This window comes from Lycorma delicatula, chromosome 8 (assembly GCF_047948215.1).
Source record: "Lycorma delicatula isolate Av1 chromosome 8, ASM4794821v1, whole genome shotgun sequence".
NCBI lineage: Eukaryota > Metazoa > Arthropoda > Insecta > Hemiptera > Fulgoridae > Lycorma > Lycorma delicatula.
In genome coordinates this window covers 57,025,460-57,053,094 of record NC_134462.1, presented here as the reverse complement: position 1 = coordinate 57,053,094, position 27,635 = coordinate 57,025,460, and the positions used below count along the sequence as shown (strand labels likewise).

General features: G+C 28.3%; 1 protein-coding gene across 2 annotated transcripts in view; it reads left to right on the top strand.

Moving 5' to 3' along the window:
• The window catches only part of Rab7 (RAS oncogene family member Rab7), a 43,616-nt gene extending 22,521 nt beyond the window's left edge, over window positions 1-21,095 (top strand). Inside the window, exons 3-5 of one of the 2 annotated variants that reach the window (XM_075373784.1) lie at window positions 10,917-11,135; window positions 13,583-13,811; window positions 16,732-21,095. In XM_075373784.1, the coding sequence (XP_075229899.1) occupies window positions 10,917-11,135; window positions 13,583-13,804 (441 nt within the window). In that variant the 3' untranslated portion in view covers window positions 13,805-13,811; window positions 16,732-21,095. Of the gene's footprint in view, window positions 1-10,916; window positions 11,136-13,582; window positions 13,812-16,728 lie in introns of both variants that reach the window. The other variant, XM_075373783.1, reaches the window with a different exon arrangement.
• Window positions 21,096-27,635: the final 6,540 nt, after the last annotated feature.

The window sequence follows — 27,635 nt, the reverse complement described above, 5'->3', positions numbered from 1 at the left end:
AAAAAAGAAGATGAAGTTTGATTCAAACTGATGTGCCATCCCCTAAGATGCAAATATTTCATTAATTAAAATTTTATTTGGCTATAACTCTGGAAGCAATGAGAATAAGTACCACTTATGATATATTGTTGAAAAGCTCTCAATGAGGGCTTATTGCTGCAGTAAAGAAAAAGTCTAAAATCCAATTTTTGATGATTTTGGGCTTTTTGGACACTTAAGAATCAGTCTATTGCAATAAAAAGGAATGGTGCACTAGACGTTACAACATTCCTAAACCAAAATTCCAAAATCCTATGGCTAATTGTTTTGAGTTGTGCAAGATACATATGTATGTATGTACAGACATCACGCCGAAACTAGTTAAAATGGCTATTTCCGTTGAAATCTGAAATTTTTTGCAATCACAATACTTCCTTTACTTAATACAAGTAAGTAAAAATTAATAAACTTATATAGAAATTTGTAGAATTTTATGACGGCAATATTATCTAAAAAAAAAAAAATTTATTTGTAAAAATTAATAAATTTATAAAGAATTTATATAGAAATTTATAGAATTTAATGACAGCAATATAAAGATGACATTTATTGCTTTTTGAATGTTATTAGTGGAAAAATTCAAAGAAATTGTATAATATTCTTTACCCATACCTGTGATAAAATAACCTGAAAATGTAGAGTAGGCTATTTTATATTGCTAGAAAATCTCTCTAAAAAAGTTCAGAGTTTGTTTATGTGTTTTCTTTTACACCAATGACTTTAAATTGTGTATGATGTAGGATGCAATATTTTAATTTAGGTAATTTATGAATTCAGGTAATATTTTTGTTTTAAATATGTTTTTATTTGGGTTGAAAATCTATTGTAACGAAGAGTATGAAAAATGTGTGTACATGCTCTATATAAAATTTAGTAAAGTGAAATTGAAACCTGCGCTATCTATCACAGGAAATTTGTTATAACAGTTTCTTATTTATGATTAACTTTTATTATTGTAATATAAAGAGTTGTTGTGCTCATTCTTGGTCAATTTTTAGTGTTTATTTGGTTTTGCCTAATTGCAGTTTTTTTTTTTTTTTGTGAAGAGTCATCACTATCAATCATCACCATTATTGCTTTGAATTGTGTAACGTTTACATAGTTTATTATTTATTAGTGTATGAATAAAAATTTATTTTAAAATATTTCATAATCAAACCATAACAGAAATGTTACAGAACGTTTATTATTTTTATTTTATATAATTATATAAAGTTCTATGAAAAGCCATGTTGAGAAAAAGATATTAAAATAAATTTCTTGCCTGATTCTTATAATTCTTCGCACATTTATGGGATTTACATTATGTATGTGTGTGTGTATATATATATATATATATATATATATATATATATATATATATATATATATATAACTTTGCTAAATACTGTAAATATTTTGTATAAGGTTTCTTTTACCATTTGTAGCTGTTGCATAATGTAATGCTTTGGAAATTTAATTTAAATTGACGTAAGCAATACAACATGCAACATATGATGATGTAACTTTTGTATAATGCTGAAAAAATTTACTTTCCTTTTTATTTTGTCTTAATTCTTTTATTGATTGAATCAGCTATAAATTTAAAGTACAAATTTTGTAATTTTATATTTATGTATTTAAAAATACTTGTATTAATACTATATTCTTTTTAATGCATTTAATACAGCATGTATTAGTCAATTGAGAGATAAGTACTTAACAAATCATATTTAATATATGGAATGTGAATAATTAACATTCTAGAAGTTGTTTTATAATGTGTGAGGTTGCTCTTTTTGTTGTTTAATTATTGGTAATAGCTGTTAATAGAATTTACAGTTAATGAATCATTAATTCTGCTTTGTATTTCTATCTGTGGTTTGAATGCTTTTTTTAAGTTAGAAAATAAACAAGAGTGATTATAATTGTTTTTTTCATATATTGCAATTTTCATTTATTTACAAACAAAAAATTAAAGAAAATTGTAATTATATTTAGGTTTTTATAAAAAAACAGTCATCAATCGTCTGTTACTAAATAGTTCAAAATTAGTATATACATAAGAAATAATTCAGTGTTTAGTTTACCAAAAAATGTGCTTGTAAAAGTTTAATGCCATCTTTTGTATTTCAATATTTCTTTTGCAGAACTGTTTGTTTTTATTACATCCATACTTTAGTTTTGAATTATGATCGCTTATAAAATTGTGTATTTTTTGTGGTAATTGAAATTAGGTCAAGGAAAGTGAAATTCCCCTGAAAACTTGTAGCTACATCAGGTGAACTCCATCATGATTGGTTAGCTACAAGGATTTTTATATTTGTAATAATGCTTTTTGTTTTAAATCTTTGTTCTTTTTGTTGTTTATTTTAATATTAGATAAAATCATGTAACATTGCTCTCCTGTCATGCCCTCTCCCCCTTATCTCTTCCTTATAATTCTCTTTACCGTCCTTTTATTCAGACTGAAAGAGAATTATCATAGGAAGTTATACACAAATACCTTACAAAGAAAATTTTTATCAAGTTATATTGTTTGTTTATTTTATGGTGGACTTAAAAATTCTGATAATTTTGCCATTTTTGATCCGTGTTTTTTTTTTAATGCTGATGAAATAAGTATTGAAGAAAAATAAATATTTACAGTCTTAAAAACTGTTAAACAACTGACTTTCAGAGTCGTAGGATCTGAGATTTAAATACAATAAAGATAAGTTACTTTTATATGGATCTTAATACTAGAGAATGGATACTGGTGAACTTTGGTGACTGGGGTTCAATTAAACCACACATCTCTACAAAACTACACATCATTCACATGTCATACATATCAAACTCATCTCATTCGACCATGAGGGTTGTTTCACAAATTGAACAGACTGCAGTGAACACAGGAGTAGATAAGCAAAAAGCATTCTATTCAGAACCTTTGTTATTGCACCTATATTTACGCCCAAGTGAACAAGGAGTTTCACAGTGATTCCGTGTATTCAGGATCCTTATGCCTTGCAGAACTGCAAACAACCTGCAATCTCCTAACCTGTAATCGCCAAAGTTGCCATAACCAAACAAGAAAAAGTAACCTCACACCTAACACATAGATGATACTGACACTCACCCTCCACATCATCATCTGGTAGTAGTAAATCATTCAGCCGAGTGCGTAATATTTCCGTCCTATCAGTCTGTACACATTGTCAGTTTGAGAGAGCAGACAGAACATCTTTCTTTCGTTTATGACCCAAAACCCTATAGACTGCAGGATTCCCTATAGGAATCCTTATTCTGATCCTGCATGAAAAAACACCAAGAATCCCTTTTTGCTGTTCGATTCCTATGAAAATTTCAAGTTCTCAAATTCCTATTTTTGGAAGCGAGTTCCACTCACAGCTCAGTCATCCTCATGTTGAGAAGTTGGCCTAAGATGACTTGCAGACCACTTCTGAACACTTGTCCACCATGGAGCAGTTCAATGATATAGATTTAGATTCTTATTAAAATCATGCTTTGATTAATTTACTAGAGATGCCTCAGCCGTTAATGTCTTTTTTTTTTAATATAGTCCTTGAATAATAAAGGTCCCTGAACAAGTCCACAGACAGTATCAGTTAGTCAACCTGACTAAGAAATTGACTACTTTTCTGGCCACTTGCTGGTACCTGTATAGCAACTGCATGGTATTCTTGTATTCTTCAATTTGGAGAGTAGTGGGAACTAGACGACTGGCATAGGTAGAGGGGGTTTCGGTCCATAGTATCATCAGCATCTTAGTCCCAAAGGTGGTTCCCTCCTTTGTGATGAAAGAATTTCTGCATGTTCTTTAATCAGATTTTTTCCAAATGCTAAATGAATTCTCCAAAGAAGATATCATCATTGAAATCAAGCAATTAAAGAGACATTTGCAAGCAGCTGAAATCGTCCAGTTTGTTGTCATTGAAGTTTTTAGAATTAGAAATCAAAGTGGAATTTTTTTTATTCTGCTTTAGCATTTTATTTGACAACGTGCATGTCAACTGCTTCAAGTGAAAGAAGTTTTTCTTAAGTTGATTTAAGCTTACCTTTGATCCACCGTGAGCTATTCGAGGCTTTCAAATTTGGATATTATCTTGTTTGAGCACAGAGTAGTTGATCTAATTAATTTTGAATATGTTAAAGAAGAATTGAAGACAAATTATAATGTTTCTAAAATCAGTGTTAAAACGTCATTACATATGTATTTAATTAATTTCAAGTTACTTAGGAGTTAAAGGTAATATTAAAGTATTTTTAAATCAGGTAAAAATATATTGATAAAAATCCATATTTGTTTTTATAATTTTACTATTAGTGAGCTACAATATTGGTCCTGATAACAGTTGTGTTGTATGAAGTTCAGTTCCAGTATGTGGCATAGTTAGTTAGTCAAGTTATTAATATACAACTACCCTTAATATTGTTTTGATGTTTTTACTGTCATTAAATGTTGCATTTGCATAATTGAAAATAAAAGCTAAAATTTATGTTTAAAATAATAAAAGATTGCATCACTAGATGTTATTCAGAGTTTTGCGGTCATTATTCAGATCTGAGTATTATTTAAATGCTGGTGTTTGGGGGGGGGGGGGGTTTTGCATTATGGGAGAGTGTTATAAATCTGAGTCCTGCACTGGTACTAATATCCTAACTACCCCATTGGACTAGAGTGATTGATTTCTCACCACTAATAGGAAAGCTTTTGATTCAATACAACATTTTTAAGTAAACCAAACAGTATTTAAATGGGAGCAAACTACACTGCTTATCCTTGCCAACTATCATTCTCAAATCGGTATTACTCAGGATGATGGGACTAAGAATAAGAAAACTAATGGAGAGACTGCCTGATCTACTTTGATCATAATAAAGTATTTAGGTGCCATTAATTAAATCAATGCTTGCGTATACATTTATGTATATAAAATAACACAGTAATCCTGTTATTCTGAAATCTTGCTCATTTTATTCTGAAGATTAGTCTTAAAACCTTTACATTCTATATTGTACTTGAATCATTTCAAACTCATGTCATCTGAATTGCAGTGCAGTGAAGTTAGTTTAACAGGAAGTTCTAAAAATTTGTATAAAATTTTCTTAGATGAAAATTTTAATTTATAAAACAGATATTGCCTTTACTTGATATCTCAAAATATCCTGTGATTCATCCAGATATTTCATATCATCCAGACATTTAAGTACCTTTGGTTGTTAATTAAATAAATAATAATTTTCTTATGAATTACCATTTATTTTGAAATAGAGTAATAAGAAGTCTTTTTGATCACAAAAACACTTGCTTTTACTCAAGAGTTAGTTTGACCTTTGGTTCGAAGGAGTTGCTGAATGTTGTATCCCACTCCATTAATTGGTGTTTACTTTCAGTAGTTTGATGATCATCAGTTACGATATGACTAAGACGTGTAAGATGTATTTTGGCTGCAGTATAAAAATCTATACGATAACAATTTTTTTTATGGTAAGGTGTTATCTTATAGTTTCATGTAGAAGAGACCCTTGACATCTAAAGAAATGAGTCTGTAATGAAAATTGTCTTCAATAAAAATTTCATTGTCAGTTTTTTTTTCAGTCATGAAAATGTTAAGCAAAATCATTTTTGTGAAATCCAGTTTAATTTAATTTTGGATTTTTGCACCATACATTTTGTGGTTATTTTACTGCTGCCTCACACTTGTTTTATGTGTCTAAATTTCTGCATGGTAATCTCTTACATTTTAAAACTGGGTCACCCTTCTCTGTTGAGTTTGATGAGATTTTAAATCTAAAGAAACTGTAATTCTCTATTTACAGTTAACCTTTTTTTCAAAATTTGCATAATATTCCGAGAAGTAGTCGAATTAGTTTTCTTGAAGAGTAGTCATCTGAAAAAGTGCTATGCACAAATCTTGTTTTTTTTCCTAATAGCCCTTATATTTTTGTACAACATTAATATGCTAGTTTTGATAATTATGATCATAAATCGCAGATTAATTTTTAATGTATCCGCAACATTAAGTTTCCTAAATAATAATGTAGTAAAGGTTATTGTGTAAGAGAAGTAGTACATTTTTTTTAAGGTGCTCTCCATTTATTTTTGTTTAAGCTAACCGTATAAGATCAACATATTACAGTCTACATTGTTATTTATTTGTTTTATATTCCAATCTTTGACTTTCTGTAAAGTTTAACTAAACTTTCATGCCATAATTCTGGGTGTGTAAAACCTACTGACTTAGTTCACCTCATTACAAATTGATAATAATGGTTTCAAGTCTATATTTTGTAAGCATAAAGTAATAAGTTGGTCTAAAATGGCTAAGAAGATCATTAATGTTGTAAGTTTTGTTATTAGTAATTTCATACATACAGCTGTCTGATTCATTATAAATTTTACATTGCTCATAATTTTATAAAGTTGAACATGAATTAAGTAATTTATTTTTTACAGATAGTTAATTTTAACTATAATGTAAGTATAGTAGTATTAATTTAACTATAATAGCAAGATTGTTATGACATAGTTATAACATTCCATTAAAAATCCACAATCAATTTTTATGAAATTAAAACCATTATTGTTCTAAAAAATAGTAGTTCTTAATAGATTATTTTTTGTTTTACAAGTATATGTATAGCAACACTATTAACCTTCTGTTGTACTAATTCATGTACCTACCCACCTGGTTTTACTACAGTTATTTAGAAATTTAAATAAAAACGATTAATGGAAAATTAATAATGGAGCCTTTGACAAAGAAAGGTTACTAAATTTTCTATTTGTCTTTTATAAAAAATTGTATCATAAAATATAACTATACTTTTGCAATTGGTGATTTTTATCAAAGAAATTTAGCCAATCTCTGTGGTGGAGTGGTAGCATCTCAGCCTTTCATCTGGAGGTCCCGGGTTCAAATCCCAATCAGGCATGGCATTTTTCATACTCTAAAAAGTTTCCATTTCATATTCCCAAGCACAAGCTTTGAGCTTATATTATGAATTAATCATCCAACAAAAATAATCAATTTTTACAACTTTGTTGTAAAGTTTTCATGATCTATATCGTTTTGGTTATTGAAAATTAGGAAAAAACAATACTTGATGTTAAAGTGAAGTTGATAGTAAAAGTAAAGTAATTTGAGAAAGTGAACCAATCAAATACTGAGTAAAGGATTATCACAATCTACAATAAAATTAGAATTTTTGTTTTAATAAAAGCTCATTTATGAGATTGTGATGTAGGTTTAAACTTATTAATGCTATGCTAAAACCACAGCAGTGCTATAATTTGTACCTGTAAGTTACGTCAGTTTTTTATCGAGTTACTTAAATATGAAACATTTCATAATGTGCTCCATATTGTAATTTTATTTTATTTATTTATAAATTTCCGTTTTACACATAATGTTATAATTATAGTAGTTATTATAACCATTGTGAATAATCGCCCATTTAATTAAAATGAATATTTACCAAAAATACGTTAGATGATTTTTTTATTGTTAGTAAGGTAATATTATAGTGAATTTATGATTAATTAGTATCTCGAGTGCTTTTTATACTACTGTAAGTAGTACAGTTTGAGATTTTTGTAGAAGAAATTCAGTTTTATACAACTTTCTTCTTGTAAATCATATATAGAACCATATAATTAAAAAATTAAGTAATTGCACAAAGTGTGATGTAACTGAAATAGAAAGGAATAAAAGCTGAATTTGATTAATAGGGACCTATTAATAATAATAGCCTATTCATAATAATATATTATAATTGCTGATGTCTTACAATTATTTTCTGTCCATTCGATTTAATAGTTTTTGCCATTTTTTGTCAGTATATAAAGTGAAAAATCAAATTCTATTTATAGTACGAGTGATATTAGTGCTTTACTTTAAGTAATCTAATTTGCTTGTACTGTTATGAATGTATGACACTGTTAATTATTGGATTATTTTGATTTTTTAACAAGCCGTTTGAGTAAAAGCAAGACTTCCCACAAATAAATTCTGTCTACCACCTTAAAATTCTATGTTCTTAAAAAAAAATTAAAACCATTGATAGTCCTGGAAACATTCATTTTCTGGTTCTTCATGAACACCAATCCTGTAAACATCTAGTTGTACTCCTTTTATTTTAACTCTGGACTGTCTATAATTATTACTTTCATCTGAGAGGATAACATTCTAAACAGATTTGGTTCGGTGTTTCTTATCATCTGTAATTGTCATTCTGGGTACTTCTGATTCTGCTACTCCCAGCCTTAAAAATTTACGTTTTAAATACTGTTAAAATTTCAACTGAAACTCATATTTTTTATGTTCAAAAGGTTTATTTATGAAAGAGTTAATAAAATGTATTTCACACTCATTCTTGGAATCTAACATAGCCAATACAGTACAAGGAATGAATGCAGTACTGAAATGACATAGGTGCATGACAATTATGTCTGCTACTACATGCAGCCAATCATGATTTTCCATTTGATAAATGGAATAAAACTATACATGTGTTAAGTAATCTTTTTTTTTTTCTAAATCTTGCATTCCTTCTGAAACTGTTATTGATGAAATTTATTTTGGCCAAAGAATAGTAATAAGTTGGTTCGTTGCATCTCCCTTTATTATTTACCTTTACTTAATAAGTTGGAACTATTTAATGTGACTTAAGCTGTAGATATTTTTTCTTGCTCTACTTTTTTTTTAATCCTTGTGGTTTTGTCAAAAATGTTTTTAGTTTTTTTTAAATTTTCCTTACTTTATCACATTTACATTGTGTAAATGTACACAATAAGCCGGTGTGAAATTAAACATTGTGAAGCTAATACATTATTAACAAAGAGTTTTCCTTATTTGATAGACTTTATTATTCATTTATTGGTTAGCACATTGCCATATTATCCTGGTTAAAGCTGAGCTTTAATTCTTTATATTTTCTTTTCTTTTAATATATCACAATTTCTTTGCTGAAAATGGGGGGACTTCCCTACCTTATTGAGAAGAACGGATGTCTTCTCAATTTATACCCACCACTGGAATATATGTTTTAAACACCACACAACCAATGGGGAAATGTGGAGTTGTAATTCTAAAAGGGAGACCGTTTTTACAATGATAAAAAATTAATTACAGGTTAAAAAGTTTTAAAATTAGGTGCGAGAAATTCTTTACAGAGGGTACAGTAAATAAATAATTTGATTGAACCTTTGTATCCTCAAGATTATTTTTGTGAAGTGTGTATGTGGAATTATAAATTCCAACAGGAATTCCCAGTAGGATATTTTTTTGTTTGTTAAAATTAGTTTTACATTAGGGTTATTGTAAAGAATTCAAGACATCCTCATTATGTAGTAAAAACTATTATTGAGCAAGATAACTGAACATTTTTTTGATAATTTTTTTAAAATATATTTCAAAATAAAATTATTATTAAATAGATGTAATTTTTCCTAAGTTCCACTATTTAACCTTTCACGGGTGATAGCGGATATATCTGTATACACAAAATTTTCATTTAGGGTAGTTTGTGGATTTATCCGTATGTGGTTCTCGATTTTACAGGTCTTTAGCGTATACATTCGCTAAAGTTGTGACATATTACTAGAGCTTTTACATCAGTTAATGTTACATATTTAGTAGTGTTACACTGTTTTTGGCATTCGTTCTAGAGTTTTTTTTTTAACTTAAGTTACACAAAGTTTTTAATCAAGTCGAAGCATGAGGTTTTCGGCAGATTACTCAAGGCGTATGGGTAGTGTGGACTACAGTGACCATTTTATTTTGAGATACACAAAGAAATTGTACTAAAAGAAGTTGCTAAAATTAATTCATACATACTCTACAAACACATACAGTGACAATAAACCAATCTCTCACAACCAGTTGGGATACAAATTAATCGAAGATCTGGTTTAAGAGGGAATTCAACAAATTTTACAGAGAATTTTAGAAAAAATAAAACCTGGTAGACCATTACAAGACCCCTTGGAACAACGACTGGACTGAAAACCTCATCTTATTGAAAAAGCAGGAAAGAATCTATCCAGTGTCACATTGCTACAAAAATAAAATGCAGACTGTATATTTTTAGAACACCCCTAAACCCAATAAATGTTTCGAAATCTATCACAAAAAATAACATATTATTGAAAATTTGTTTTCTTTTATTATCTATTTTATGTAGTTGATAATTTGTAATGTTTTTATGTTCATTTAATCTTATGTCATGCTTATGTTTATTTCGTTTGAAATTTCATATTCAGTACAAACAAAGCGTTTTTAGTATACACTTGTAACTGTTTTCTACCATTTTATTCATGTATCAACATTTTTTCTCTAACTCTTTTTTTTTTTATTTGTATTTCAACAAAGTGTGTTTTAATATTTATTTTTATTATAACAATAATAATTTTTGATGTTTTTATGATAATTTCATTGCTAATTTTATTTGTACTTTTTTCTTCAACGTTTTTATATCTTCTGTTCATTTTTATATCAGTTTATAACATATAAAAAGTCAATAAATGTATGATTAAAAAAAAAATGTTCATATTAACCAAAATAAATTATAGCATTAAGATCTCTTTATTTCAAGGACTAATTGTGGATATATCCACCTACATTTTTATGCTGCTAAATCGATAAAAAAATTATCACAGACTTTAAAAAGTCATCATTCTTATTTATATATACTATTAAGAAAGAAAATCACAAAATCAAAAACTTTTTGCACATACTGCAAAAAAGTACTCATCAGTCTGGCCACATAGATATTGGCTGGAATGTTAAGCCCACCTGCGAAGGATTAAAATTTATTTATTTTGTAATTCTTATATAAATTTTTTTATTTGGCTAGACTTATTTAATATTTTTCCTTTTATTTTGTTTCAGATTTGGGATACAGCTGGGCAGGAAAGGTTTCAGTCTTTGGGTGTCGCTTTCTATAGAGGTGCTGACTGTTGTGTCCTTGTATTTGATGTTACCACACCGAGTTCATTTAAGTCATTGGATAGTTGGCGGGATGAATTTCTTATACAGGCTTCTCCAAGGGATCCAGAGAATTTTCCATTTGTTGTATTAGGAAATAAACTTGATTTGGAAAATAAAGCTGTAAGTATCAGTATTAGTTTTTAATCCTTCATTTCAAAATAAGTTAATTGTTTATATAAAATCCCACCTTTTAACTTATACTATATTTACAGGTTACAAAATATTCTTGGATACAAAATCAGCAGCTAATATTAAATAAATTATTTTTACCGCAAACAGTAGTTGCATTTCCATTTTCTTACATTGTACATTTTTGAATCAATTATGTGTTAAATAATTTAATAGCCACTAATCAGTAAAGATATTTCTTAATGATTTTAATCCTCGAGTGCTTTTGCTGAGTGCTATTTTTTTTAATGTATATGGATAAATTCAAACTTAAAAAATGCTCAAAAAATAACTTAAAACCTAGATTATCATTAATTAATAAGTTACATTAGATTGTCATTTCGGTGTTCAACAGTCATTAAACTCAAAAGACTTAAATCCCATATTAAACACAACGAAAGAATGATACTAAGTGGTTATTGAAAAATTTGTAGAAAACTCAAAAACAGTTAAGATTATTTAACTGTGAAAATGGTCATCTGAATTTGAATTAATTTTTTTTGTAAATTTGTTTGACTCTTTCTAAATATGAAATTTTTTTCAGTTTTGCATAGTTCTTGCTTTGGTATTGGCCGGCATGTTAATATTTATAAATAATCGCCCAGTAATTAAATAAATTTAAAGTGTCTCCATACATTTTATTAAAATTTAAACAAATGCCATTATCAATCTGAATTATTTGTCTTTTATTATAACTACATATGATTTTTATAGATTTTTGATGGTCATCTAATTATACATTGAAGTAATGCTCCTGGAATAAATGCTAGTTTTTTGTTTGTTTTCATTATTGAAATATTCTGCTTATTTGGGAGTTGAATAAATTATTCTAAATATGTATTTTTTCTTAGTCACATTACTTTAATGTGTCTTCATACAGTCTCGCTCAGTTTGTCATTAAAATCTCCTGAAAGTTTTACTAGTTTTTACATTATCTTATATTAAAATACTATTAAAGATATGGGTGAGTTTTTTAATATTAAACAGTAAAATAAAATTTAAAAAAAACATAGTAAATGTCTTAATTGGTTTGTTCCTGGTTTGGTTTCAACTAAGTACAATCATTTTTCTTTCTGTAAAGATTGTCAATTGTAGTGATGCTACAATTAACAATTATATACAGGGGGAAAGAAGTCCAAGTAAGACCTGAAAACTGAAAGGGAGATTTAGCTGTTGGAAAATTAAATTTATTAGGACAGGAACAATAAAAGATGTGTAAAAAAGAAGAAAAATAACTGTAAATCATGAATACTAGATTTAATTCTTATAATTTTTAATTAAGAAAAGGAATTTGAAAAATTACTAAATTTTTAAAAGAAATATAATTTATGACAGAGAAACTTTGTGTTAAGATTTCATGTATTATTTATTATGATGCTACTTCCAAAAAGCATAGACCCTTCTATGTTTGGTAGAGATGGGCTCCCTTCTTATCTTTTGATATCTTCTACAAGGATAGTTTGAGCTTAAGAGTGGAATTTCATTTTAAAATAAAATTATTTTATAATTGAAAATTGCCATAAAAAAATGTTAAATTTAAAGTATTGTATATCACTTTATTCCTTATTATAATTTTCTTTACAGTGGAATTGTAACAGTTAGGCCTTAAAAGGCATCTATTGCAATAAGTGTGTGATGATAGATCACAAGAGTCATCAGCATTAATTTGTATTGGTTTCGCTGAAGCTCCCAGTTTGTCTGAATTATGCTTGATTATTTTAGGGAAGGTAGGGTGATAAGTGTTTGTGAATCTTCTGCTTGTAGTGTTAGACAGATTGAAAATGAATGTTAAAACATGTTTACCTAAAAAAATCAGATTTTTACAAGTAGCAGCATTAATATTTTAACCTCGAGAATCAACTCTGAATGGTAGCAGTAATAAAATTAAAAAAATAAATAAATGGATCTTCAGCTCAAATTATATTATCTAAAACTAAATTGTATTGTATTAGTAAACAGGTTATGTTTTTACAGTAGCCAATTAGAATGTTTTGTGTACAAAATTCCTTTTTAGTAATAATTTAAAAAGAATTAATCAGAATTAGTTAACTAATAAGATTAACTGATTTCTTAAATTTAAAACTTTCTGGATAATTCACAAACAATTTTAATTATTGACATTACAAACTCAAATTGTTGAAAAGCTTAATTTGTTTTATTAAGTGCAGTTTACTTAGTAAAATGGAGTTTAATTAAAAAAAATCTAACTTAACAAATAATACTTGAAATAGAATTAATACCTTGCATTTATGATATACCTGGAGTTTCTATGAATTTTGAGATTTTACACAGCTGGATTTAACTCTGATATGCATTATAAATAAAACAATGTTTTACTAACATAATTTAATCAACATTTTGTAAATTTCAGTTCGTGTAATATTTATCATTTTTTTCAGGTTTCAACAAAAAGAGCCCAGCAATGGTGTCAGAGTAAAAATAGCATCCCATTCTTTGAAACAAGCGCAAAGGAAGCAATCAATGTTGAGCAGGCTTTCCAGACAATCGCAAAGAATGCCTTAGCGCAAGAAAGTGAAGTTGAACTGTATAATGAATTCCCAGACCAGATCAAACTGACAAATGAACAGAAATCATCCAGCTCTGACAGCTGTGCTTGTTAACAGAATTGTAAGTCATATTTTTTAATAAAATAAAATAATTTTGTTGTTATAAGAGAAAACTTTCTAAAATAAGTTTCCGCGATAGTAAATGTGGTTGGCCACCTTGTTTTTATCTGTACTTATTAATAAGATCAGATTGAATATTCCGGATGTGTAATAGAGAAATTTTCAAAATGCTTTGTTAGAGTTTAAATTTTCTTTAGTTTGAACAGAGATTTTTGTGTAAATGCCATGTTTTAAGATATAGAATATCAAAGACAATAAGTACTCAAAAATGTAGAAAATCATCATGAGGATTATTGAGTTGTATATAGACCAAGTGATAGTCTTATCACTGTTGAAGTTCCTGCAGCTATTTAGACTGAAGAAGCCATGACAGGTTTGAAGTATTAAATATAAAAAAGCTCATCATGTGCTTTGACATCAAGAACATCAGTCTGAGAATCTGTTCCTTCTGTATCATAGTGAATTCTGACCCATCTACTGCTTGCTTAAAAGATGTGCAACAAATAAGATAAAAAATGTAAAGAAATAACAAAAATTGGATATTGCACTACCATGTTCTCTATTCACATCTCTGAAAATGACAGTTTTGATAGAAACTGTTCATGATTGTCATCCCATACTTTCTTTAACTCTTCTTTCCTAGTTCTCTATGACTTTCCCTTGTTCCCAAAATTTTAGGAATGTGTTTAGACCAACAACTAACGTGGATATAACCCATTTGAAGGAGCTGATAGACATGCTGAGAGTTCTATCTAATACCAGTTGGAACTATATAATATATATGTTGTTGTTCTACTGAACTCTAGTCCATTCTTGATTCAGACTATGATTACATGGCTTATTCGTTAGCGAATAATACACCTACTACAAGTCTGCTGACTTATTCATCAGCAGAGCAGGCCACTGCTGTAAAGATGCTCGACACAGTTCATCTCTCATTCATCCGTCTTACCACAGGGGCTTTTCGCTCAAGTCCTGTGTAAGTCTGCTGGTAGACAGTGGTGAGCCATCTCTTTGTAAAAGACATGCTCCTATGTGCCTTGCATTAAAGCGCAACCAACTTATTGTTCTGCTAGGCATCAGAGCTCAACGCCTTTTCTCAGCTTTAAATACACAATTGGCTCCAGTCCTTACTATTGCTCCATGTTAACATCACCCTTGGCAACCTTATCTTGTTAATTACTGCTTTGATATTTGTCAGTATAATAAAAAGAACACAAATCCAGTTATCTTACAAAAGGAATTTTATAATATTAATAGCATGAATCCTGATATTGCAGTTTATATGGACAGCTCCAGTAATGCTAATTCTGTTGGTTGTGGCTTTGTTGTCAGCAACAGAGCATACATGTTAGGCCTTCCCAACATCACCAGTATTTTTGTTGCAGAACTGTGTATACCATTAGTAAGGCCTTGCATATAATTAGCTCAAAATATCAACATGTTCTTGTTTGCTCAGATTCCGTGAGGACCCTACAGGCTATTAATTATGACATTTATTCTAGACTGTATTGCCTGTGAGATGCATTACGTCATTTCACACAAATGACTAGATATAATAAAACAGTGAGCTAGACATTAAATAAAAGAGTTCTCTTGGATGGGGATCCAGCAGAAGCTCACTTATGTCTCATGTGGCTCCTTAGCCATATAGGTAATTTCAGGCAATGAGCATGCAGATAGTGCAGCAAAGGAGGATTGTTTCCAACTTCCTTTCTCATATCGCGTCTCTTGTGACAATCTTCTTTTTCCAAAGAGACGGTTCATGATGAATGGCAAAGTGATTGGAATGCTACCATAAACAAATAAACTTCACCCAATTAAAAACGCTGTTTCATCATGAAGCAGAAATAATCATCAAGAGGAGGTCGTTATCTGCCGTTAACTCAAAACAGATTCACCAGTTTGTGCTCTCTGCGACTGATGACTGACAGTGCACCACATCCTTGTGGATTGTATCTGTTATGCTACATTGCATTGCAAGTTTAAATTGGGGGCTAATATTCAAACTATTCTAAAAGATAATGGGATTTTTTATCATGTTTTATGGTTTCTTAGGGCCTTCCGTTTATAATCAATAATTTAAATTACTGTAGTGTGAATTAGCTATTCATGCAAATTCCTTTGAAGATACTAAGATTTCCTAGTTTGAAATCTTAGTATTATAATTGAGACATAAAATGTGATGTTTGTTTATTACAACAAATTTGTTGTATCTGGGCGATTATAACACTGTAGCGCAATGATTCCCAAACTGTGCTGCAGCACTCTGGGGAGCCATGGCCTCTTCAAAGAAGTACCGCAAAATATTGAAAGTACCGCAAAAGCTTCACAATTAATTGAACCAAGACATTTATAATTATTAATTTAATGTTACCTTTCATGAGCGGATACCCATATGTGGGGGCTACCTGTACTTACACTAGAGGGCGGAAACCCATATGTGAGTCAGAATGTCACCGGCATTTTGTCTTCAAATAGTTACATATAAATTCCAAGAGATGTTCTTTCATTCATTTTGAGGTGGGAATTCCTGATGCAACGTGATTGGAAACCATTTTACTTCAGTTATCAGATGTGTTCAATGACCATGTGTATGTAGCAAGATGCGTACATTTTTTTGTGTATTTTGCTCTTTTTTAAGTAGTTTGTTTACAAACTGTTCCTTCCAAAACTTCATTTTCGGCCTGTTTTGTCTGAATTCAAACAAAATTTTTCAGACAAAAATTCAGGAGGAAATTAATAAAAATATTTTTATTATTATAAAACCATATTCATATTATATTATTCCCTGCCTAGGTGCACTACTTCAAAATTGTTATTATTACCTTACCATCAGTGTTATATAAACTTTACAATAATTAATCAGCACCTAATTATATACATAATTTACAAAGTAATTAAAATGTTTGTTTTAGCAGTACTGTTGTCGCCGTGTGGGATGTTGATCTAAAGAGCAAGTGGAACGATCACCGTAAAATTATTATCGTTATGAGCATATTTTGTAAGACGATGGATCGGAAAAAACTAAGTGTATGATATATTTGTATACAAATATATATTTATGCATCACAGCGTTAAGTTCCCTATTTTCCTTGAAAATTTAAACTATTATTTTTATACCATTAAAAAAAATTTTGTCATATTCTTAATTTTATTATAGTTATTAACTTGTTTTGTATGCTTATTAAAAATATAAATGATTTGTTATTAATAAATGTTATTTACGTTTATATTTTTTCTTCTGCAGCTGAAAACTACGATAATACAAATTTATAAATATATTTGAAAAAAAAGTAATAAATGTTGTATATATATAAATATATATTTTTTTGTATTCAATAGGAAAAAAATGTTTTTATTATATGTATGTAAAGATATATTATGCTGTATAATTATATTTATTATTTTTTTTAATGCTTTTATTATCTACGGTTAATTAATATATATATTATACTTTTTAATTACATATATAAATATATACATTATAAATGTAAGAAATGTGAATAAAATATTTTAATCATGAATTTTTTAATATTTATTATTACTGATATTATTAAACACGATTAATTTTACAGGATAAAATATGATATGAATAATATGGGTTTATGGATTTTTGTTGTAATGTTGAATTACAGCATTATAACATAATTATAAAATTTATCATATAATAAATCAGGGAAAGTTAAAGTAAACATACAAATTTTTTGTTCCTTCATTATGGTCAATATTGCTCATATTTTATGAATACTTTTATTTTAAAATGTATTCAGCAGTATTTTGTCAGCTTGTAACTAAAATATTTTGTAGAATGTCACTTTTGTCATTAGTAATAGTGTGCGGTATAATTTAGTACAGAAAGTGTGTCAACTCATTCATTTAATATGTTAATGAGTCAGATTTTATCAGAATGTTTTTAAATTTTTATATACCAATAAACTAGTGAATAGATCAGCTTTTCCGGTAGAGTTCAGCTACTTAAAAATTGTTCTGTAGAGATTAAATTTTGTAACATTTTCTAATTTGGAAATATTTTGAAGGTAACTGAACCGACACTTAAAAATTTTGCTTTTCGTCTTTTCAACTACTTGTTATAAAGGTCCTTAAAAGGTAATATAGGAGCAGGTAATACCCTACAGTAGCATTTATAAAGTATAGTTTTTACTTTATTTTCATCAGCATACTGTGTTCGAGGTAAGTTTTTCGTTCAGGGTATATTAAGAATTTTTTTTGTTAGATAAAGGATTATAATTATCGTGCATAATTTGCAGTGTTAGTGATTTATTTTGTTGTTTTTTTTTTTTAATGGCAGTTGTAAATAAATTTTCAATTGAAATAGGGGACAGAAGGCTGTGATTAAAAACTGTATAATATATTTGTAGGGTAATAATAATAATTGTTTTAATATTAAAAATGTAAAAGTTAGTGTTTGTTATAATAATAATAATAATGATTATTATTATTATTCTTAATAAATAGTGTATTTAGGATTTCAGTTTCATTTATTCTTTCTGTATTTTTCTTTTTAATTATATTTCAGATTAAAAAGTTTATAAATTGTAGTTGTACAGTAATTATTTTCTAGTTGGTGACATGTACCTGTCACCAAAATGTTATAAATAAAATAATTTTTTATAATTAATATTAAAAACATTTTAATATATGCATATTTTACTCTTCCATACTATTAGTTTAAATAAGGGTGTTACTTTTTAATTTTTTTTACACATTGCAATTTTTATTGTGGCTTAATTGGTTTTTCTTTTTTTATCTAGTAAGGTTAAACTAAATATATTTTATCTGGTTCCTGAATCCTGAATACAAATTTAATTGTTTACTACTTTGAATCAGATCAAATAAAATAATATTGGTAATGACTAATATTTTTTGTACATTTTATTATAAATTTTTAATACTAATAATAGTTATGCATTGTACATCATAAATAACAATATCAGATTATAAATTATGTTTATCATTATTATTATTATTATTATTATTATAAAAAAAATTTAATAAATATATTTATAGTGATTTATGTTGTACTGGATTTAACAAAAGTGGCATTCAGATTTCACAATTAATTATAATAACCCTGTTGTAACTTCTGTTATGAAATAATCTTTTGATCTGCTTGTTCTGTAGCATTTAGATAATAAAACCTTGCAAATGGCGATAATTATCAACATGATGGTTAGAATTTTAAGTACTTTCTAAGCAAAAGTAGTTAACTAAACTAAACTTCTTAACTTCTATAAAAAGTTTATATGGACTTTCTTTGCAGAGTACATGTTTTAACATAATTTATAACTAAATGTTTTTATTGTCCATAATGTGAAACTATGAATGCTGATATATATTAATGGCAAAAATTATCAGTACTGTCATACAAAAAAATTTAACTTTTATCTATTATGAATAATCCTCTTGAGTGATATGGTACTTATAAATCGTATTCAATAATCAAATGCACAGTTTATAAAAGATTGAAAACATTAGACATGAAATATTTATAGATGGTATAGTTTATGAGGATGTCCTTTATAAACACACTGAAAGTAAGTATTGGGTTGTTAAAAAATTATAATTTATTTTTTAACAATTTAATCCTATCGTAAAATAAATTTTCAACATAGTTTCTCCAAACATTAAGACATTTGTCAAGCTTGAAACTAATTTCTGAATGCTCTTCATAAAATGATCTACATGTGAAGACACTGATTGTTGCATAGCTGCTTGGATACTTTCATTGTCAGCTTAGTGCTTTTCACTAATGAACCGCCACAAGTGTAGGATCAACTTGTTGCTAAATTGGAGTGTTAGAGAATCTCTGCCACAATGAGCTTTAGAGTTCAAGCTTGCAGGATGTGGCAGAATCTGGATGTATGACACATTTTTTTTGTCCTTAATTGAACATTTATCCATATCCTCATCTTTATTTGTCTGGTAATACACATTACTTGCATGATAATGCAAACAGATAACACGACTACATTTAACAGTTAATTACTTCAACTAAAATATACTGCTTCTCTTCTGCAATTATCTTTTTAACAAGCCAATATATCAAGGAGCTCAGCACATGATGTATGTATATAGTAGAGATGCTAGAAATGATATAGTGGCCATTTATAAAAAATTTATTAACATTCTTCATGAATGTACACCTTGCTAACAATCACAGAAATGATGTATGGGCTATATTTTTTAAAGTTATATTGTGTATCAGAAATACAGCATATTGTGGATTTCTAGATCTTGTTTCTGTTGAAAATATCTTTAAAAAAAGAACATGGATGCACTTGATTTATAAATTTAGGGTTGTTGACATACAAATATTTAACAATTGCATGTACTAATGCCAAGTAACTTTATGTGTTAGCTGATAAAAAAGATGCATCCGTGTTTGCAGGTGATGTCGATTTGAAAATCAAAATTAGGTTATCAGAAATTTGAAAAAGTGTTATTAAAATCAGCTGATTCAAAACATTGAAATGTTTATTAGATACCCAATTGTACAAACTGGTTTAAATGGGAAGATTTTTGCTGTTCCAGAAAAAACAATTCTAAATTATATTATTAAAATCACATTTCTAAAATAAATATTATGGATTTAATTTAATTTTTCTCACTTAGAGTTAACCTTAGCTCCTTATAGATTATTTTTCATAGTGCTATTTTATCTTTTAAAGTGTTTTGATGTACAGCTTCCTTTTGCCATGTATAATAATGATTTCAAATCAATTGTAATCTAATATCATACAAGTAAAGTCTTTGGGATGAAATTTTATAAAACCAGTTGATACTTAGAATTGATACTTCCTTGTCCATAGGAAAATTGTTCCATTTAGGAGCAACAGGTTTCTGCAACAGTTGTTTCACAGTTATCACCTTGATAATTTAAAAAAAAAACTTGTTTCTCTTAAAAGAGATTATTTGCTCTTTTGATGACATTTTTAAGTTAAATGCTTATTGTTGTATGTAATGGGAAATGAATTAATTATATTGACCATAAATGATCCTGGCAGAAATTACATATTTTTATATTTGTTTTTGAGTCTTTCATTAAGTTAGAATTAAGGCCTAAGGTATAAATTACATAATATTATTGCTCTAATGTATGTTATATTTATGGTAGATACATTATTTGAATACATATTAAATTCATCTTAATGATTTACATTATGAAAATAAAAACTTAAGTGTCGCTTTTTGTTAATCCCCTGTCTAAATTTTGTTCTTGTTATTTTTTTTATTAAATAAAGACTAGTTATGTTTATTATTACATCATTGTTTTATTTTGTTTTCAGTGTTTTTGATTGCCTAGATATACGGTCCGATTAATATTATTTGTTAATCGGTTCAGTTTTTAAGTTTATTGGATATGGATAAAAAATATATTTCAGTACTGTATATTGTTCAAAAAACGTTTTTTTTTTCAAAGGACCCAATATTGCAGTGGTTAAGTTTTTGATCTGTTTGGTTAAAGGGAAAATTATAACAACATTAGATTTAGAGAAAAATAAAATTGATTGAATATACATTTGAATATTTAGATTGGAAAGTTCTGGTTCAGTTCCTAGTGTTGAGAGTTGCCTAGTGTTCCTAGTGATTGCTTGATCCTTGGTCATGCCAACTAGTAACATTTAAAATTTATGGAATTTTTGCAGAAGTTAAGGAATGAATTCATTCATTCTAAACATTATTTTGCAAGGTAACTGAACAAATAACAATTTCGAAAATTGAGTGCCATGAAATTATTTTGTAAAATTTAGGCACAAGACATTGCAGCCAAATTTGTGCTTCATCTTTTGACTATTAAGCAAAATAGAACCGATTGAGTTGGTGCAAGTAAACAGCTTCTGTTTAGCTGTAATGTTGAAATAGCAACTCAGTTATCACAGTGGATGTCAAAAGGAACTTAAGCACCGAAAAAACTTATGTTTGGTCAAACATTGATATGTGCACATACTAGTAGTGGGGAAGACTGGCAGTGCTGAGGGTGATTTAGTGTTTGCCATGGATTAGATGTACAGTCTACACTTGTGTAGAACACCTGTTTAATCATTCTTATCCTATTGTACTCAATGTTAGAATATTCTAGCTGGTTCTCTAAAGGATTGTTGGTCAGTCTGAAATCTGTGATAGCTTTACTACTATAATGCCATTACATCAACTGTAAGGATATTCACCTTGAATTTCTTGCAGAAGGCAAACTGGTGGTCGAGGGTTTTCCAGTGCATTTTTTCCAATTTATCCCTTGTAAAAATTGCAGCTGTCATGGAGAAGGATGACATCTCTGACGGACATACCCCGTCTTTTGTTTTGGTAGGTGGCTTTTGTTGACTGTAGCAGTAGGAAATAGTAACCCATATTCACCATTTGTTGATTGAGAAAATGAGTAGAATTCTTTAAGCCAAAAAAAATCATTGCAAGAACCTGGCTGACAGGTGGGTTTTAGGCTTCACTGGGCAGCTCTCATCCTTGCTCGCCATTTTTGACTCTGGAGTGTAATGTGGACCCACATGTGACAATGCGCCTTAAAAATCATACCCTCCTTGCCGAAATTGATTCAGAAGTCTCACAGATCTCCAACCTGACCTGTTTTTAATTTTTGGTCAACAACCTCTGAAGCCATCAAGCACTAATTTTTCTAAAGCCAAGATAATGATTAGTAATAATGGATTGAACACTCCAATAGCTGATGCGATTTCTTCAACAGTGAACCGGTGATCATGTTTGATAAGCTTGAACAGCACGGATGTATCAGTTGTGAGACTTGCCCTTGGGCGTTAACCATGACTAGTTTTCTACACCGGTTTTTTTGCCGGCCCTTAAATTGTCTGGTTGCCAGAACGCTTGGTTCTGGGGCAGTGTAGCATCCCCAAACTGTACCTTTAAACAAGTTAAAAATTTAATGCCCTTGTTAGTTAAAAACTTTGTAAGTTGTGCAACAGACTCTTTCTCACTCATGGCTGTACTTACGACAGAACAGAGCAGAGGAGCTAACTAAGCTAATTCCCCTCTAACATACCAAAAACATTAAACCCGCCATCCAGCTCAGAACTGTTTGCTGCGTAGAATAGTAAAATTACTGTTTAAATCTGATTCACCCTAATATATGGACAGATTTCATTGATTCAATTTTTATTTCATATATGTAGTTATGCACTCTAATAGAGCATATAAGTTTCACTTTCAAAGTTGAAGAATTTTTTTTTATGACCTTATAAAACATACATTATTCAAAATAATACAGTTTATTCGGTGTCTTAAGTCTTGCCATGTAACTTAAGTGATAAATTTTTTAAATAAATATATAGATATTAGATTTATCTTTACACGAGAAAATTTGGAAACTTTTGACTGTGTGGAATGCGGAAATACAATATTCTTCATTAAATTATGCTTTAGCTCATACTTATTGGTAGACATTTTTATATATACATCTTTGAATGCATAATAAATTACCTTTTTATCAAGACAAGTTTTTCACCTTTAAATATTTTAAAAATTGTTAAAAAATAAGAAAATAATATTTTTTCACGTCTTCAAAAAATCCAAATTTAAATAATTGAGAAAGTAGTATTTATAGATTTGTTTTGTGAATTTTATAGCCTTTGTAAATTTTTTTAACATAGTTTATTACATAATTTTGTTCGTGCCTTTTTGACTACCGTAATTTTTTACTGAATGCTCTGGAAAACAGAAAAAAAAATCTTGTTGAAAATGTTCACATAAAATAGTGTAATTATATTTCCTTCATGGAACTAACAGTGCTGGAATATCAAGAAGGCTAGATTACTGAGTGGATTTTGACATGAACGGGTAATTCAAGAAAAAAAATCAATCTAGTAAAAACATAATAAAACATTCAACAAAATGCCAATTTTATGTTGAAAATGCTTTATGTGAAAAAAAAATTTTTAGTTACTTTTTTACAATTTATTTTCCTTATTTAAGCTGACACAGTTATGATATGATCTATAACAGTTCTTTTCAGTTTCTTGTTTTGACTTTTTTGAATATCTTTTAAATGTGTGTGTGTTTTTTCTCGTTCCTTCTACATTAAAAAATTTAATGATCCTATAAAACATTAGAAAAAATTTCAGAAGTTCCTACTTGAATCTAGTTGTTCGTAGGTAAGGCTTGAACATATAGACGTGCAAAAAGCAAAAAAAAATCTGCTTTCTAATGACACAGAATCAAGGTGAATTGATGACATCGCTGCCAATGTTAGTGATTAGAAAATTCACAAAGTGAATTTTTTGGTATCCAATTTGATGAATTTACAAATATGGCAAAAATTTCCCAGTTCATATGTTTTATGAGATATGAAAGCAATAGGGACTAATCAATCTTGTCACTATATCATCGACATAGGAACAAGATATATTTCATTTATAACTACCTATATATTGTAGGTAACCTAACATACCTATACATATTGTATATAAATTACAACATATATAGGGGACAAGAAACATTTCATATTTTAAAGAAAATATGTTGTTATGCTAATCAATACCTGGTCATGTAACAGTACAATGTCTTTGTTGTTATTTATGAAGCTGCTAAAAACCATAACATAGACTAAACCAAATTGTATTGCAGTTTGTAGAGATGGTGCAAAATCATTCTTTGTTAAACTATGTAAATGGTTAATTTTACTAAAAATCAACAAGTGCAGAATATGCTGTTTGCTAAACTATGTGATGAAATGGGTGAAAAGAAAGTTCTCTTCCATACAGAAATCACATTGTTATCGTGGGGGAAATTATTAACCACTTATTGGAATTGCAAGCAAGACAATATTTTTTCAAGATACATAAATGCTGTTCTCATTGCTTTTAAATAATAATGAGTTGGCATACTTAGATGATGTATTTTCACATTTAAACAACTTTAATGTGAATTTACAATTTTATATGATGATAAAAACATTTTATTAATGATGAAGTTCATACTTTCATTAAGAAGCTTAATATAGGATTATTCACCTTCAAAAATAAAAATACTGATATGTTTCCACTCACTTCTGATTACATTGAGAACGTTTGGATGAATAAGAAAGACTATCCACCACAGTTTGGATAGCATAAACATGCATTTGTGCGAGCTAAAAATTCAGAAAATAATTTCCTGGAAGATGTTTTCTTGTAGAGATGGGTACTGAATCCATTGTTGCTGCTGCTAAGTTACTAGTTGAGATTCACAATCAGCTCATCGAAATGTGTGCCGGATAAAATGTTACAATAACAATTCATATCTGAAGATCTTTAGATACATATTTGGCTTGCTCAATGAAGTGAATATGGAAATTTAGTCACAGAGGCATTAAAAAATTAATCCCTTTTGCCATCCTCTCATTACTTGAAAATAATTTGTGATGGAGTGGTAGTGTCTCAGCTTTTCATCTGGAGGTTTTGGGTTCGAATCCCAGTCAGGCATGGCATTTTTCATTCGTTACAAGATTCCATTTTCCATAATATTGATATCATCAAGCAAAAAAAAAAAGTTATTACTAACACCCCTTAGTTAACAAAAAAATCCAAACCTTACTTTCAAAACGCAATCTACCTATAGTTAACTAAAAAACTGAAATTATTTGGATTTTCAAATTGTGTTCTACTTTTAATGAAAAGTAAAAAATATTCTGATAGGTATTTTAAAATCATTCCTCAGACCTACTATCTCCTAAAGTAACAAAAATCAAAATTCCCTCCTAGCTAACAGTACTTTGCTACCTCACTTTTCACTTAAAATAAATATTGATTAATGATTTGAATGAATGGGTTTTCAAAACATGTATTGTTTAGAAAGATAAACAAGACAAAAAACAGTGTCAAATGTTTCAAGGCCCTTAGTAAGCTCAAATAGCTATAAATAAATTACTAAATTTAAATGTTTTGATTTACCTTCATGGGCAGGTAAAAAATTCAAATGTGATAAATTATGTAGTAATCAAATTTTTTAGGGGATAAGGTACCTAAGTCCCTTAGCCTCTTTATAAAATTTAAATTCTGAAATATTCAAATTTCATGACAAATTAGTGTACAGATTTACAAGAAACATTTTTTATGGATATGAAAAAACTCAAAACATTTCAATTTAGGCTCTCATTGGCTTCCCAATCAATTATAAAAATTTACATATAAAATAAATACATGTTCTTACAATAAAATTATTCATGGCTTAGCATTAAAAAAAACTGATTTAAATAGGTCCTTGTAAGTGGTTAATATGAATTATTTCAGTTTTGATAAGGAAAATTCCTCATCATATAACATCATCAATACTGATTTTAATAAATTTTACTTTTGAAGTTTATACATTAAGCATTTCTCTCATACAATTTTTTTTAGAATTATCAAAACAAAGGTAAAAAAATAACAACACAAATATAATTTACATCCTTCGATTTATTAAAACAATTGTTTTTCTGATTTACTGGCTCAGAATTTAGAAAATTTCAATGGGGAAAAATAAAGAACATAACATTACAAAACATTTTTTCTTAATTTTGACCAAATCAAAACTCCAGTGCATAATAAAACTACTACCTAATAAGTTTTTGTGTGGGAATAATATTTACTATTACTATGAACAGGTGATACATGATCAGCAATCACATGAAAACTGTGTGGTGATCATATATACCTGCTAATGTACAATAAAGATATGCTTTTCTAGCATGGAACACATACAAAAAAAAAACAAAGCGAAAGATTTTTAATGTAAAAAATAATTAAATATTGTTTTAATAAAAAAACACTCATCCTGTGATAACTAATAAATTATATCATTTTTTTCACGTTTCACACTGATAAATGCAGATTTTTCATGTAATTCTATTCTGCTTTTATAAGATAACATGGTAATTCTGATAGAAGGGTTATTTACAACTATAAATAAAAATTCACAGTATTGTAAATTGCAGATCTGATTAAATGTAAATCCCACTTCTTTATAACATGTACAGTATAAAGCAATAAGGAAATAAATAAAAAATTGTTATTACAAAAGTAAGAAATTAACTTTTAATGTTGGCATTTAGAGTGCTAAACTCAGTGAGTTTTTAACTTAAAAATAACTTACAACTGAATTCTGAAATCACTATTGAAAAGTAATACAATTCCAAAAAGTTAACAGAAAATTAAGTTTGATAAGAAAAGGAAGAATAACAAAATAATCTTGATATGATATAGCAAAAATTTCCTGACATCTTTTGTAGTCTTGTTGAATTGCAGTTCAGACATCTGTGTCCCTTATTTGTGCAGTGAATGTAGTTTGCTGAATTTTCTTAATTTTAAGGTCATTAAATGCTGTTAATTAGAATAACAATAAAATTTTAGCCAGGTAACAGAATTATGGAGCCAAGTTAAAATATAGTGAGGCTTGTTAAGCCTCAAGAGAAGAACCTTCCCCTTGAATTATTATGATGTAGGATTTCTGTGTATCTAAGGTTTTTAAAGAAAAAAAATCTACTTAAAGAGCAAATTGAGGCATTTAAATAAGTAATGACTTACAATAACAGTCCATAAACTGAATAAGTGCTATAAGGTATATTTGTTTGTGCTAAGAAATTTGTTTTACAACAGTTTATTTTTTCATTGAATAATTTTAAGCATTTAATTATGAAACATTTCAATAGAGACAAATTTTTCAAAATATTTATTTATAATGTAGATTTTTATGGGAAGAAATATCAAATGTTCAATGTCAATATTTTATCAATTTTACAGTGTATTAGATATATATTGCAATCTCTCTGTTTTATTTTAACCAAGCTGATTACAATAGTGAAATGTATAAATTAGAAAAT